General features: G+C 46.9%; 1 protein-coding gene across 1 annotated transcript in view; it reads left to right on the plus strand.

Moving 5' to 3' along the window:
- Nucleotides 1–15,505, plus strand: part of FER1L6 (fer-1 like family member 6) — a 97,108-nt gene that overhangs the window by 42,323 nt on the left and 39,280 nt on the right. Inside the window, exons 17-21 of the mRNA XM_054708378.1 lie at nt 96–248; nt 7,088–7,265; nt 9,316–9,440; nt 11,350–11,484; nt 15,251–15,400. Coding sequence (XP_054564353.1) covers nt 96–248; nt 7,088–7,265; nt 9,316–9,440; nt 11,350–11,484; nt 15,251–15,400 — 741 coding nt within the window. The remainder of the gene's footprint in view (nt 1–95; nt 249–7,087; nt 7,266–9,315; nt 9,441–11,349; nt 11,485–15,250; nt 15,401–15,505) is intronic.

The raw sequence follows: 15,505 nt of genomic DNA on the forward strand, positions 1-15,505 counted from the left end.
AGTTTGCTCTGCAGAAGGAGAACAGGATAGGAGAACTCCAGACGTGCAGTTGTTAAACACCAGTCTATCAAATCCACTCCCCTCCATCCCTACAGCCACAGCACACCATCCCCGATGTCTTCCTCTGGATGCTCAGCAACAACAAGAGGGTGGCCTATGCCCGCATCGCCTCCAAAGACCTGCTCTACTCCCCCGTCAGGGAGCAGATGGGTAAATTCTGTGGAACCATCAAGACTCATTTCCTCAAAGTAAGTCTGCATTATTTTTTGAATCAAAACCTTGTGTCTGATGAGAAATCTCTGTTTTTCCTGGGTCACTCAGCCTTCTTATTGTGTGTCCATATCTCTGATGCTTCCCCAACACTTTCAAAGGTCTGAGGACAACTGGAATCCCTTGCCCCTTCTTGATTTAAATTGTGATTCCACAGACTGTCTTGACGCTGAATATTTCCCAATTACTATCTCACCAGACACATATAAGTTTTCTATTTTAATCTAGTGAGTGCACCTCAAGGTTATTTTAATTTTTACTGCTTTGATTACTAGGAAGAATGAATATTTTTCTATTAGTTTCCTCTCTACCTATTATCTTATGTAACTTGTCCATGGCATTTATTTTTCACAGAAGTTCTTCTGTATTTTAAAAATTGATTTCAAAGAAAACGACAAGAGAAGAGGTTTATATTCCACAGAACTACTATTTCAGGATTGCTGGTGGCTTTAAATTATAAAACTCTGCTAATCTTTTCAATTGGGTCCCTGCTCCCTTTATAGAGACAGGGTCCCCCAATGCCTTAGGATTGGACACCCATAGGAATGATCTCTGGATGGATTCTACTGTCTCTCACTTAAGATTTGAGACCCTGGGTATTTTGCCTCAATTATAAAGTTACTAGTAGCCCTGCTCATGAATCCATGCACCAGTAGCTCCGCGCCCGCTGCCCAGAGGCCCTCCGCGGCCCAGAGGCCCATCCGCGGCTGGGTGCGGAACGCTTGCCTCATCGCTGGGGCGATGAGGCAAGCATTCCGCCAGGCCGCTCACGCTGCCCGCTCTCAGCGGCTGCCCCCTGGGACTGGGGGACTCTGGTGGGGCTGAGAGGACTGGGCACTGTCATCTTGTGGCTATGGGCACTGCCATCTTTGTGACGGAGAGATGGTTGATTTGCATATTACCCTTTTATTAGATAGGATTTCTATCGCAGAAGTAGACTTGGGCAAATATGGAGAAAGAGTGGTCCAAAGGCTTAACACTCGGCAATGACTGATGACCTTCTCCTAACTCTTACTAGACTATCCTGGCAATTCCAGTTTGGATTTCTTGCTGTAACATAGTAATTATTCTTCTACTTTCCCAGAAGGAGGGTGAGATGGTTCAAAACCATTCCCTGCGAACGATGGATGTAGAAAGAGCTATGCTTAAATGAGATGATGTGACAACGTGACAGAGACTTTAAGTGTTTGGAGGGCTACGCATCACATGAATGATGGGTTGAGTGTGTGTGTGTGTGTGTGTGTGTGTGTGTGTGTGTGTGTGTGTGTAGAATGAGGATTCATGATAGAACCAGAGGATAGAACTGGGATCCATAATAACCATTATAGGGAAATATTTCTCTAAATGGAGGTTCGTAATGTTATTCCTCATCTCTCTAGATATCAGCAAAGGCTGAACAAGTACTTGATATAAATATGCAGTCAGCAGCCAGGTTAGACAGCCTCTGTGCCATCCAGTTGCTACAGTCTCCTGTAGATGTGATGGCTGACTGTTGCAGGCAGAAGAGGCAGTGTGAGGTAATGGCATAATGCACGGGCTTTGAAATCAGATGAATCTGGGTTGGAATTTGTATTCGTGTGCTAGGGATGTTGTGACAAAATACCTCTGAGTGGCTTAAACAACTTGCATGCATTATTTCACAGTTCTCAAGGCTGAACGTCTGAGGTTAAGATGTCAGCGGGGCCCTGCTCCCTCTGAGGGCGACAGGGAAGGACCTGTTCCAGGCCTCTCTTCTCGCTTCTGGCAGATCCTGGGCTTGTGACAGCATAACTCCAATCTCCACAGCCTTCTCCCTGTGTGCGTCTCTCCTCGCATAGTGTTCTTTTAATAAGAAGCCTCCTCCAGTCCAACCTTATCTTAACCATACCTGTAATGACCCTATTTCCAAATAAGGCCGTATCCTGAGGCAATGTGGTTAGGATAGGACTTCAACACATGAATTTTGAGGGAATACAATTTAATCCATAACAGAATTCCAGGGCTAATATTTCTTAGCTGTGTGACCTTGGGTAAGTTACTTACCATTTCTGTGTCTCCTGTTCTTCAGTCAAGTGGAGGTGGAGTTGAGGATTAAGTAGATAAACACATATACAGAACATAGACTGTGCATTGCCCAGAGTAATCACCCAATAAACACTGGCATTCAAACAGATGGGCCTCCAACATCCAGAGGATGTTTCTGGAATTGTGTGCTGCCTTTACAGGGGCAAGTTTAAAAATCATTTTACACACATGACAGAAAAGAACATAAAATTATAACTGTAAAAGGAAATTTTCATGCAAGTTGTTCACCACAAATATCAGGATTTTTCTTCAGCTTTCTCCATCCACAAGAAACATTTATCTTAAAAATAGCAAATCATTTCCAAAGGCCCTGTGCTAAAAATAACAGAAAATCAGTGGGCTGTTGCTCCCTCCTAAATATTTTGATGTATCCTGGCATTATTTAAAATGAGAACAAAGAACGGCTGTCAAATAAAGCCTGCCGGTAGACATAACTCAGGATTGAGAATCTTGGTTTACTCTTTATCTGTATTTTCCTTCTGCCATTAGGATTGCTCGGGGTGATAGCTTTGTAAATTTTGTTGAATTCAATCCTATGGACATGATGACACATCTTGATAAGATGACTCAGCAGAACTATTGTTAGTCCTGTGGTGATTGTCGCCCCTGCTTTTAACCCTCTCCCTTCACCTCCCTTTCTACTCTTCTCTTCACTGAACTGGTAAATCTGAAAAAAGCTCCAGCTGTGCCAGGGAGACAAAGGCTCCACACGCCTGCCACTCACTCCCGACTCTCGGCTGAGAATTAGGAAGTGCAATAAGACAAAGGATAGAATATAAAACTAAAACCTCCAGGCCAGAGTTTGCTCAATGTTTATTTTACAGAACTGCTATGCTTTGAGTGGCTCCATAAACATTCTTGTTCAAACACATTTGGGAGGTTACAGTTGAATCCCTCTCTTGGACTTTCCCAGTTCCCACGAAGGCTCTGAGAAGTCCTGCAGTCAGGAAACATCTTTGATGTTTACAGTCCAAGCTTGCTAATCATATTCGTCTAGAATAGCTATTTATAAATTTTAGGAAGCTACCGTCCTTAGGAGCCCAGATTGGGAAATATTGATCTAAGGAAGCGAAGGTGCCTCATCTGAACACACATGGCTGAGGAGTGGTAAACCCATAATGGCAACCAGGCTTTCGTGGTCCCTGGTTCCATGGTCTTTCTTTTTCTCTAATTTAAACATATGCATAATGCTACTAACAATGCTGGAACAGAATTCGTTGAGCTCTGCCCAATCCACCATCCACAAAAAGCTGAGTTCTCCCTCAGTCTCATACCCACAGTGCCCCTAGTGGCCGAAGGGCAGAAAAGGACATTCATTCATTGCCAAAAGGAAACTCTTGGTATGCACTTAGAGCCCAGCCAGTAGGTGACGCTCTGTCTCTCTGTGCCAGTTCACTGGGCATTAACTCTGGAGACCCCTTCTCATTCTCGTCCCCATCTCTACCCTGTCTTCTGCTCCGCACCCCTGGGCCAGTCTCTTCTCAGACCTCTAGCTTTCCATCCTGCTTTCCCTGGGAGCAGCAGAAAGTGGTGTCTGGGCCCTGCCAGAGTGAAACCTCCAAAGGCAAACAAACCTCTCTCTTACTAACACTGATTGAACCAACTTCAACACAGCTCATGTGAATTATCATCCTTCTCTCCCTTTTCTGACTTGCCAAGATTTCTCTTTCTTTTAAGCCAATGGGCATTCACCAGGACCCCAGGGGAGGTGAGTGGGGCATGGGAGAGGTGAACACTTTAGCCTTCTGTCCCATGAAATGTTTATACATTGGTGATCACAGTTTTCAATGTGCTTTTGCATTCTTTATTGTTCTCTGTTTATTCCCTTGCCTTGCCATGCTATTCTCAAAAAGAAAGAAGTCGCTATGGTTGGTCAGACTACAAGGGCTCATGAGAGACAGGAGAGGGAGAAGAGGAGGAGGCAGGGGAAGACACACCCAGGCTGGAAATGCCTGTGAAGCTAAAGATGGGACGAGGCTGCTGCAAGCACCTAGCGCGGTGCCCGGTAATGCTGCGTGCGCTCCAACTTGGATACTTAAGTGAGACTCTGCACTGTCTTGCAAGCAATTTCAATTTGTGTATTTCTCTTTGTTTTTTAAGTTTATTTTTATTTTTAATTAAATTTATTGGGGTGACATTGGTTAATAAGATATCGGTTTTGAGCATATAATTCTATGATACATGAGCTGTATATTGCATTGTGTGCCCACCAACCGAAGTCAGATCTTCTTCCATCAATTTATGGATGTTAAAAAGGATGCATAAACCTGCAAACTTAGGAATGCAACATTGGTTCTTGTGTAATGTTTTCAGAAGATGTTAGCTGAGCTTTTGGTTTTGACCATGAATACACACACACACACACACACAAAACAAAAAAAACATTTCATAGCAGTAGAAGTGAATGCATTTTTTTGGTTTGTTTGTTTTACTTCAAGAAGCAAAGTATATCAGAACAGCCTGGAGCAATGCAAAGTAGTAAGTTAGGAGTCTTGGTACTTAAATACTTAAAACTGTGGTTGGTAGACCAGCGGGATCAGCACCAACAGGGAGAAATAAATGTGGAATCTCAAACTCTAACCCAGTCCTACGGAATCAGAATTTACATTTTAAACAGATGCCCAGGTAACTTATGCACTGGTATACACATCAGTGTGTGAGGACCACTGGCTAAGAGTATGGGGTCTGAACCAGGTAGAGCAGGCTTGAGTCTTAGCTCTACCCCCGCCTCACTCTGTGACATTGGACAATTGTCTTAACCACTCTGAACCTCCATATCTTTATTGTTAAAACACACACAATAAAGTTATACTTTATAGTCATAATGAAGATGATTACCTATGACTTGCTAAAAGTATGCAAGTAATGGGACATTCTTTGTGGATGAAGGAACTAAGTTAGACCAGGGCCTGAACAATGTAGGTGCTCAATGCATGTGAAATATTATTACATCATTATCATTATTATTAGAAAAATAAATAATTCAACAAATATTTACTGAGTGCTTCCTGGGTGCCAAGTCCTCTTTTCGGCATTAGGGACATCACTGTGATACCTACAAATGGCAGAGGGATTGCTTTTATTACAACAAAATAACCTTAGGCTCTCAATAAATGTTTGTTTTATTGAACAAGTGCTTAATGCATCTTAGCTATTATTGTTATTATTATAGAAGTGATGAATTGAGAATTATTTGTCTTATTATAAATTTTAGGATTATAAGTTGCAGAGTGGGTGTCTTTACCAACAAGAAAATGACCTTTTACCGTATTTGTAAGCTGAATAAAGAACATATCCCACTCTCTAAAGAATCAAACCCAAACTCCTCCACATAACCAGCAGGCTTCTTCAGCCTTGTCAGTGTCATTCTCTGTCCCAGCTCTTTCTTTTCTGAAAGCTCTCAGCAACACCGTCCCTGGCACAGAGTAAGCACTCACTACCAGTAAATGTTAGCCCATATCACCACTGTCAGTTCCTGCCCCGTGTCTTTGTTCATGCACTTCCCTCTTCCTGGGGTGCCTTCTCTACTGGTCCAATTCCAAAGTACTGAGTCTTAAAGAAGGGATGGAAGTACCTACTGCCACTTCTCTGCTCCCGTAGCATTTCACTTGACTTTGCATTTGAGTAAGTGAATGAAAGCTGATCTCCTGTCCAGATGCAAGGACTGTGTCTTGGTCCCTGTGATGCCCTCCTGACCCTACTCCCTCAGCAATTCCTAGAGGCACTTGTCAGAGTTGCTGAAAATCCACTTACGGCACCCACAGAGCAAGATAAGAAAGTGAACAACTATGCTCAATGCTGGGTTCAGGGGCTCTCCACGGGGGGCCTTGGAAAAGTCAGAGCAAGTTGTACCCTCTCATAGTAGGATTTTGTGATTCTCTATGGAAAAGAAGTGGAGCAGAAGGAAGAGGGCGATACTGATAGGGAATCCTAAGAAAACTAAGGAAAGCCACTTAGAAGGGCCAACAAAATATGGACAGGTTGCCATTCTCAGAGCGAAGGCCTTGCCAGCGATCCTGAATGCAGCCACACCTGGGGCCAGGGTCTCCTTAGATGGGGGCAAGGAGTCTCCTACTCCTGGTGATGGGTGAGGGGATTAGAAACCACACTGCATGAGGAAGGGGGAAGGAGTGAGAAGTATTTAGCGGGGGGAAAGAACAGGATAGAGCAGGTAGGTTCTTCAAGCACGTGGAGGCTTGACCTATGGAAGAAGCATTTGAGTTCTTCTGACTGAAGCCAAGAAGTAGAGGCTGTCGCTGGAGCTCCAGGAACTTGGAAGGTCTGGGAAGGGAAATTTCAACTCAGTGTGGGAAGAGGCAGGTGGTGGGGGTCAGAGACTGGAGTCTAGACCTGAAGTCATCTCTCTTGGGTTCAAGTCCTGGCTCTGTCCCTTAAAAGCTGGATGTTCTTTGAAAACTCGCCTAACCTCTCTGAGCCTGAGTTTTTTCATCTATAAAATGGGGCAATAACCATACCTGCCTGTGAGGTTTAAATGAGGCAAGGATCAGATATGTGTAACACAGTGCCTGTTGGAGCTTCAGGCCCCACTGAAACTGCATCCACCTCCGGGCTGTGCATTGTGGCAACTGGGGTCATTGGTCTCATTTTGCTACCAGATGAGCTCCTGAGAACCACTCTCTGAACACCCCCTGGATGTGTCCCTAGGGACCCAGGAAGGACCTCGTTTCTCAAAGAGCAGGGCCCATAATCAGCTCTTTCTAATGAGGTGGGCTTCCTTGTAACCTCTCCGCAGCTTCCTAGCAAACGGCCAGCTGGCTGGTCGGTGCAGGCGAAAGTCGACGTGTACCTGTGGCTGGGCTCGGCCAGACACTCCAGTGCCATTTTGGACAACTTGCCAGCCGGCTATGAAACAGAAATGTCCTCCAAAGTGGCTGGCCCCACTCAACCTCCAGCCAACCTGATCTACCAAGGTATGCTGCCCGCTGGGCAGAGGGTCATAAGGTGTCTCTGGTGGGCTTCTGAGAAAACAGTGAGGAGGGAGACATGCATATTGCTTGTGCATTATTTTAAGATCAACTTCCTTGCCTTCTTTTAATAGAGTTTCTAAGTTTTCTTCCTGACCTTCCGATGTCTGATCTAAAAGAATAAAGTGAAGTCATTAGACACATCTCAAATGAAAATTTGCATTTTTGTGTTAATGGAGAGAAAGCAATTTGTTTCTTTGTAGGCAGACTATGTAGGTTGAGTTTGGATTTTAAGTGAACAATGTATTTTCAGTACATATCAGTGAGTTTTCTGTTGCTATGACCTGTGGAACTAAAGCAGATTTTCCCTTTTACACGGCATCGGGGTTTTGGTCTGTCAACAGCAGGCATGTACATTTCCCAGGAAGGACCCAGGGAAACTGGTATCAGTGAGTCAGCATGTTTCTCTAGCTTGCTTCTTGACTTGGCTGCTTCTAGAAATTCAGATTGCTTTAATAATCCTTTCTCCTTTGTAGATATTTTTCACGATTGCTATCCTGTTTACATTTTCATAATACTTAAGTTTTGTTATAAATATTAATGCCTTACAGTTGCATTTTGCTTGTTTCCAAATTGCTTCAATTGGCAGGATCTCTAGCTGCCGAATTCGGATAGAGGAGCACAGTTTTACCTCCACTTCGCCAGAAGCTGAGTTTTGAATTGAGCCAGGTTTCCTTTGTCGGACAAGGCTCCTCTGATGGTGGTTGACCTTGACTACTAAGGGCTCAACAGTCAGAGAAGACAAGCTTCTGGAGAGAACACCTACCACCTGCCAAGCATTGTGCCCTACACTTTATACAGAAGATTTAATTTGTTTCTCACATCAGCCCTGGGTGGCTTCTTCATTTTGCAGAGTCACAAAGGATGTATCAGAGATGCTTAGAAATTGCCCCAAATCACACAGCTAGTAACTGATGGAGCAAACCATCTCCAGAACTTGCTTTGTTTCCACTGCTTTCCATCCTGTCCTTAGAGTTTTATCTTTGGGAGAAAAATACCCAAATCAGGTTATCTTCTTATTGTTATAGACACTACCTCTAGTGACCCAAGGTACCCGGTCTGTCCAGCTACTAACAATCAGAGGAGAGGAGAGACTCCCCCCAGAGCTTTCTGGCCCTCTGCAGCATGTTTCATGGAGTGACATAGTACTACACTTTCCCTGTTGGGAACTTCTCAACTTGGCCTTCCCCCATTGAATCCTGCTCTACCTCCACTGCGGCCCTCTCTTTGCTTCCCATCCTGTCAAACAGGTTTGCTCGCTCCAGCCTTTAACCTCCCATGTCCTCTGTCTGTATCTCTCTCAGAACACTTGGTCCTGTCTCCTGTCACTGTGATTGCAGTGTTTTGTGATCTGTTACCCTCTCTTCCTGGACTTCTCCAAGGGCAGGGGCTGTCTTAACTACTTCAGAACCTTCAGAGATCAGAACTGGACCTGGTACACAGTAGGTGCTCAAAATGAACTTGGCTGGCTGAATGGATGAGTAGATGAATGGATGAGTTAAGACTTTATTGAAGCAAAAAACCATTTGTAGAGAAACCTGTTTCACACACACACACACACACACACACACACACACACACACACACACACATACACCCCACTGGAAACAGAAGAATTACTAGGAATTAAAATGTGGTATTTTAGAAAGAGAAGGTGATTTTGAATGTGATAGAAATGAAACCCAAGCTCTGGGCATTTTTTTAGCTCTGTAAACTTGGAAAAGTATCTTAGCCCTCTTGTGAGCCATTTCCCTCATCTGTAGGATGGAGGTAATTATATGTACTTCACAGGGTTGTTGTGAAAGCACCAAGGAGAATGCCTGGCTCCTGAGTGCCATCAACACCACCTCTTTCCTGCATCCATTTCGGTCTCAGGGGCCGGTGGTGCCATGGCTCCATTGTCTTTCTCTGGATACAGCCGCAGCCGCACGTCGCACACAGACACCCACACGCCTAGAAGCCCACTAACGCCGCCCTTTCCGCTATCTGTCCACAGACCGGCATATCTTCCAGCTGAGGGCGCACATGTACCAAGCCCGGGGCCTCATCGCGGCTGACAGCAACGGACTTTCAGACCCTTTTGCCAAAGTCACGTTCCTTTCCCACTGCCAGACCACAAAGGTAACCAGGGCAGCCGCCTGCCTTCTTCCTGGGCCACGGCCGATCCGCAGCAGGCCCTGGGAAAGAAAAGGCAGGGGCACATGGCAAATTCCTGTGTCTCTGGGCATGTAGGTGTTTCAGACTCAAAAGCACGGAAGGATGGACACGAGGTCTGTTGTTCCAGTGTGACCCACTGTCCTGCAGCCAAGGAGCAAGTCCCCGAGGCAAAGGGAGGGTGGCAGGAAAAGCTGAACCTGGCACCGAGGGCTCCTGCTGAAGTGCCAGGCACAAGGCCAAGTTCGGTGGGGAATGAATGAACGGGAAGTCAGCACACAGACCCAGTGTTACTGAGGGGTCTTGGTGGGGGAGGTTTTCCAGCTTTTCGGACCGGAAGCCTAGGCTGGCCTGTCGCTTTGCACTTACTAGCCAGGGAGGCTGTGTGTACTTTCAACATCCCTGCAATTCAGTGTGTCTTTCTTCTGCAAAATACAACTTCCTGATGGATGCTGTGAGGCCTGATGGAGATGGATCCTTTCCTCTGTGCTCTCTCCCTTTTCTGTACCCTGAGTTCGGAAATGTGAAAAGGGTTCTTAATCGGCGCAAGTCCACTGGGCTTGCTCATCGGATCGCATTTGCTAGGACCTACTCTGTTCGCTGAGGATGGGCTGTTCTGAGAGAGGGAAGCTCCGTAAAGGATTTGCTTGTCTCTGGGAGTGAAGACAGAGGACACAAAGAGACCTGAGGTTTCATTCCAGCTCATCTCTTTTCTAGCTGCATTGACTCACTAAACCCTGGTCTGCCATCTTAAAATAGGGCTATTGTGAAGAAGCAGAGTTAAGAGAATAGGTGATTGATGAATGGTGGCCATTACGTTGGTTGATGTTACGAAGGCTGACATTTCTTCCCAAAGTGAGGCCGTGATCTGGGTGACGGGTGAGATTGCATTTTGATTTATGACACGCCGACCAGGATCATAATGTGAACCAGCGGGGTGTCCTCTTCACCAGCGCCTGTGGGGTGTCTGCTCTGTGCCAGGCCCCATGCTGGGCTCAGGGGAAGGGGGAGCAGAAGGGGGCCAGCCCCTGCCCTGCATACTGTGTGATCTGGGCGTGGAGACAGGCAGTCCTCCGGACAGACAGCTACCCTGTGAAAAACCCTGAATTGCTGGGCCTCCAAGAGGCGCTGAAGAGAGGGCTTAGCTCTGTCTAGGAGGAAAGTCGAGAGAGAGACCTCAGAAGGAAGTGACTCCATTCTAAAGAATGAGCATGAAAACAAGAAGAGTGCAGAATGCTCTCTGCTTCCTGTCCTAAGAGAGAGGATTTGATAACAAAATTGTATTTGCTCACAAGTGAAGAATCACCAGATATCCCCCATCCTCAGTTTGCCCTTCCATAAAGTGGAGACAATATTAGCGTCTGCTTGATAAGGTTGAGTTTGGCGGCCTGGGCTTTGGTACCAGAGCTCCGGGTCAAATCTCAGTTCTGCCACTTTTGGCTCTTGCCAAGTGAGCCTCAGTTTCCTGGTCTGTGATACGAATGGATCACCGGGTGCACCTCCCAGAGGCAGTGCGTGTGAAGGGCAGCAGCTGGCACAGAGTGAGTGCTCAGTGAAGGGCAGCTGGTCTTATCGTCACAGCACTCCTGTGAGGATGGAGTTGAAATGACGTATTAAATGCTTAGGGTGTTAAACACCATAGGGGCTCTACCCCTGAAACTTGTTTAAGCGTCTGCAGGGCAGGGATCTTTTCATCCACAAGCATCTAGCACTTAGAAGTGCATCGGTTTACACTGTCCCGTGAATGTGGAGTGAGTGAGCAGTGATGGCGAGGATGTGCTCTCTTTGCCATTCATAGGTATCCACTGAATGCACCTCGGAACCCTCACACCCTGGCTGAGTGATCTTTCACTTTTCTTTCCGCCCCACCTTCCAGGTCATTTCCCAGACCCTCTCCCCGACCTGGAACCAGATGCTGCTGTTCAATGACCTGGTGCTGCATGGAGACCACAAGGAGCTGGAGGAGTCCCCGCCCTTGGTGGTGGTGGAGCTGTATGACAGCGACGCGGTGGTGAGCGGCCCAGGACAGTGCTGACTGCGCTTTGTTTTACTTAGTTATTTAACCAGCCTGTTACTACTCAGGACCCAGACATGCCTGGCAGCAGTCCCCACCCGGGAAAGCAGTGAATTGCAGGACCAGGAAAATGGGTGGTGACCATTTGCTGCACTAAAGGGTTTTTCACGAGAGTTCCCTTTACACTGCAGTTATAATAGGATCTGGGTCACAGAGCTTCGGTTGTCACACACGGGTTCAGGAATAGGATACTTTATAGCGCAACCCCCACGTGTGCCCAGCCCCAGCTGGTTCCATGTCCCATTGCTGCATAATGACAATGTCCATGCCTTTTGAAAACAGGAGGTGTTTACTGATCTCGCCTGGCTGGAAGGGAATGGATGGGTATTGTCACCAATTCAGCCTTTGTAGCTGGGTCTTTATTTTTTTCTTGGCTGTTGCTTCCGAAACCTGCAACAATGCATTCATCTCTATCCCATTTTTTGTTATGATGTTGACCAGACCTCTTCCTCTCCAAAGATGTCTGTGTTCTGAAACATTGGATAGATTCAAAAGCTTACTGGAGATTTTTAAAAAAATAACAAATCAAATCTTTTTAAATTGAGAAGTCTAAAATGAAAGGCAATGTTTGTTTATCTGCTGTCTCTACCTCCTCGGGAAGTTGCAGAAGCACAAATATATTAAATACAACAGCTGTTCCGAAAAGCTTCTTCACCTCAGAGCATCCTGGCAGCTCTGACCTTGATCCAAGGTCATGAGGAAATTAGGATGGGAAAATTGTAGAAGGTGAGCAGGCACCTTGGAGAGCACAGATTGCCCTCTTGCTTCCTAGAGAAGGAAAAGGAGACCCAGAAAGGTCAAATGCCTTGTTCAAGGTCACAGCTAGCTGGAGGCAGAGGCAGAACTTGAACCTAACCTTCTGTGCCTACTCTTTCTGTACCTACATGTGGGCATGGCTGGTGTAACTGTATGCTTTTAGAAACACATACTCTACTTCTCCATTCCTCCCTCTCTTCCTCTTCCTCTTCCTCCTCCTCCTCCTCCTCTTCCTCCTCCTCCTTTATCTCTATCTCTATGTCTATCTCTATCTCTATCTCTATCTCTATCTCTATCTCTATCTCTATCTCTATCTCTATCTCTCTCTCTATCTCTCTCTCTATCTCTATCTCTGTCTCTGTCTCGGTGCAACCCCCCCAGCTGAAAGTTGGAGCTAGATATATTTATGGAATGTGAGTTCTACTCTTGGGAGTATAGTATAGATTTTCTGTAGAGACAGCCACAAAACACACACCTTTTCAATTTAGTTCCTAACAATATGGTTCCAATCCTAAGTATTTTTATTTGAAGACCAGTAACAACAATCAAGCATCTCTGAAAGCTCCCCCTAAACCAGCCCGCTCTGTGGACTTCCCTTGGCTGCCTTCGCTGTTCAGACTCCTCCTAGATCTCTATTCTGTGCTCTCGGGCCCCACCCCAAGCCAAACCCTTTATGGAAAAACAAGCTTCCATTCTCCCATCTAAAGGAAAAGGAAACGTAAGAGAGAGAAAACTCCTGAGCGTTTTGCACTTTCCTCCTGGAGAGATGCACGTGGACATGCACAGATTCTGTTTGCACCAATTATGAGATTCTGACTCTGCCACACGTGCAATTTCAGTCTAGAGCTTTCTCTCCTTCCTCCGGTCCTTGTGCTCTCGTTGGGGTCTGCTGGCTGTCTAGGAAATGAGTTCATATTTTGCAAATTTGTTGCTTGGTCTTCTGTCTACTCTTTTGTTTCCAGGACCAATTTTAATTCTTCTAAGCTAGATCATGGGCAAAATAAGTATATGGCACATCACCTCAGCTGCCCTACCTGTACCCAGATTAGAAACAGGTCTCACCCTTCCAGTGGATAGCAGCAGGCGACTCTGTTTCTGAGTGTGGCTGAACTAAACCCCATTTCCACCTCACCCAGTCTTCCTCCTACAGCCAGCAAGCCACATGCTGGTTCATGAGTCCCAAGGCAATGAAGCTCTGCAACTGCTCAAACCCAGCCCCAGCCCCAGCCCCAGAAGGGCATCTGGGCGCTGTCCTTGGACTTCAGAAGTCATTAACCCAACAGCTTTCACTCGATAAACTTGTACCGAGTGCTTGCCCTGTGCCCGGGGGACACAGCAGTGAATAAAACAGGCAACCCTGCCTGCATGGAGCTCACATTCCAGGAGGTCCTGAGATAAACAGCAAGCAAAGCAGCCCCAGGCTCTGGCCCCATGCTGCTCCCGGGGGAGCGTGGGCCCATGCTCCTGGGAGCAGGTGTGGGAAGAGTAGGAGATGGTGCCATCTAATAGTTCTTAAACTTATGGACCACTCCATACATAAAAATAAAAACCAGAGGCCCCAGGCACGTCAGCCGGGGAGGGACCGTGGCGGGAGGTTGACTGCTGGCCCCCGAGGAGGGAGCCAGTCCTCAGCCCCCCTGGGAAAGGGGCTGCTTCCGCCGCCACCCACCCCTGGTTCCCTGACTCAGCCCAGGCCCCAAGGCCCCTGCGGAGTCGGGAGAGGAGGCTACAGTCACCGGGGCCCGGGCTCAGAAGGAACAGATGCTGAAGCCGCGCAGTTCCCCCACTCCTTCCCTCCTCCTTCCCTGGGGAAGGAAGTGGCCCCCAGGGGAAGGAAGTGGATGGGAGCAAGATAAACCCTTGTGTCGAAGGCTGACTTTCAATAGATTGCAGGGAGAGAGCTGCTCTGCTGTGTATGAAACCCTGACCCAGAAGCAGGTCTCTAGGAATGGTTTAGCCAATGGGGGCTGCTGGCCAGGGGGGAGGGGCCGAGGGAGGTTGGGGCAGCTCCTACATTGAGTGTCTTCCCCCTGGTGGTCAGTGCACGTCATAGCGACTGGTCCTAAGGGTCACTTAGGCTTTTATATATAAAGATATGTTAACACCCTCTTTTACTACCAAGAAAAATAGTGTAGAACTGCTCTGTTACTTAAGCATATTGACCTTTATCATCATCATCATCATCTTACCATGAGTTGAACACTCATTGTATACCAGTCACTGTGCAAAGCACATACATCATTACATCAACCGTCATGGCCTTACTAACAGATAGTAGTTTGAATTACATTTTAGGCATAAGGCTAAAAAAAGGTTGAGTGAAATGGCCCAAGGCCATAGGGTTGCCAGACCCCAAAGCTCACATTCCTGACCACAATAGTTTCCTGCCCTGGAGAGCTTGTGGAATGTTTGGTGCCACCTTATTTCTCCTTTTCCCCTCCAAGGCTACCCTAGGTGATTATTTTTTAAATATATTTTTAATTTCAGAAAGGAAGGGAGGAGGAGAGAGAGAGAGATAGAAACATCAGTGATGAGAGAGAACCACTGATTGGCAGCCTCCTGCACACCCTCTTTTGGGGATTGAGCCTGCAACCCTGGGCATGCACCCGACTGGGAATTGAACTGTGACCTGGTTCATAGTCAAAGCTCAACCACTGAGCCACACCGGCTGGGCTCCCCTAGATGATTATTTTAACTTTATTCCACTGAGCTCTCTATGCGGAGGAGAGGGAACCCCTAAGATAGTCTTGGGCCAGGGAATCCTTAAGGTGATCCTATTAGAGTTTTCCCTGGGAGCCCAGTCCTTGGAAAGGTGTATGAGGGCAGTAGCAAGAGGGAGATACTGAGGCTGATGGTTTTGTGAAGATTATTTACAAAATTGTGCTGATGCAGCTCAGGACCAGGTAGGTGGCAATCAGGCCCAAAAGTCACTTCTTTTCTGCCTCAGGGGAAGCCGGAATATTTGGGAGCCACGGTGGCTGCTCCTGTCGTGAAGCTGGCCGACCAGGACTACGAGGCGCCCAGGCTGTGCTATCACCCCATCTTCTGTGGGAACCTCTCTGGAGGGGACCTCCTTGCCGTGTTCGAGCTGTTACAGGTGAGTGAGGTGGAGGTGACACCCGCACTGGTCGTCGTCTATCCAGTCCACCTGGCCAGGGAAGCGGCCTCCCTGGAAGGGCACGTCCTTGAAACTGTGTCCGGT

The sequence above is a fragment of the Eptesicus fuscus genome, chromosome 19, assembly GCF_027574615.1.
Source record: "Eptesicus fuscus isolate TK198812 chromosome 19, DD_ASM_mEF_20220401, whole genome shotgun sequence".
In the NCBI taxonomy this organism is placed as follows: Eukaryota; Metazoa; Chordata; class Mammalia; order Chiroptera; family Vespertilionidae; genus Eptesicus; species Eptesicus fuscus.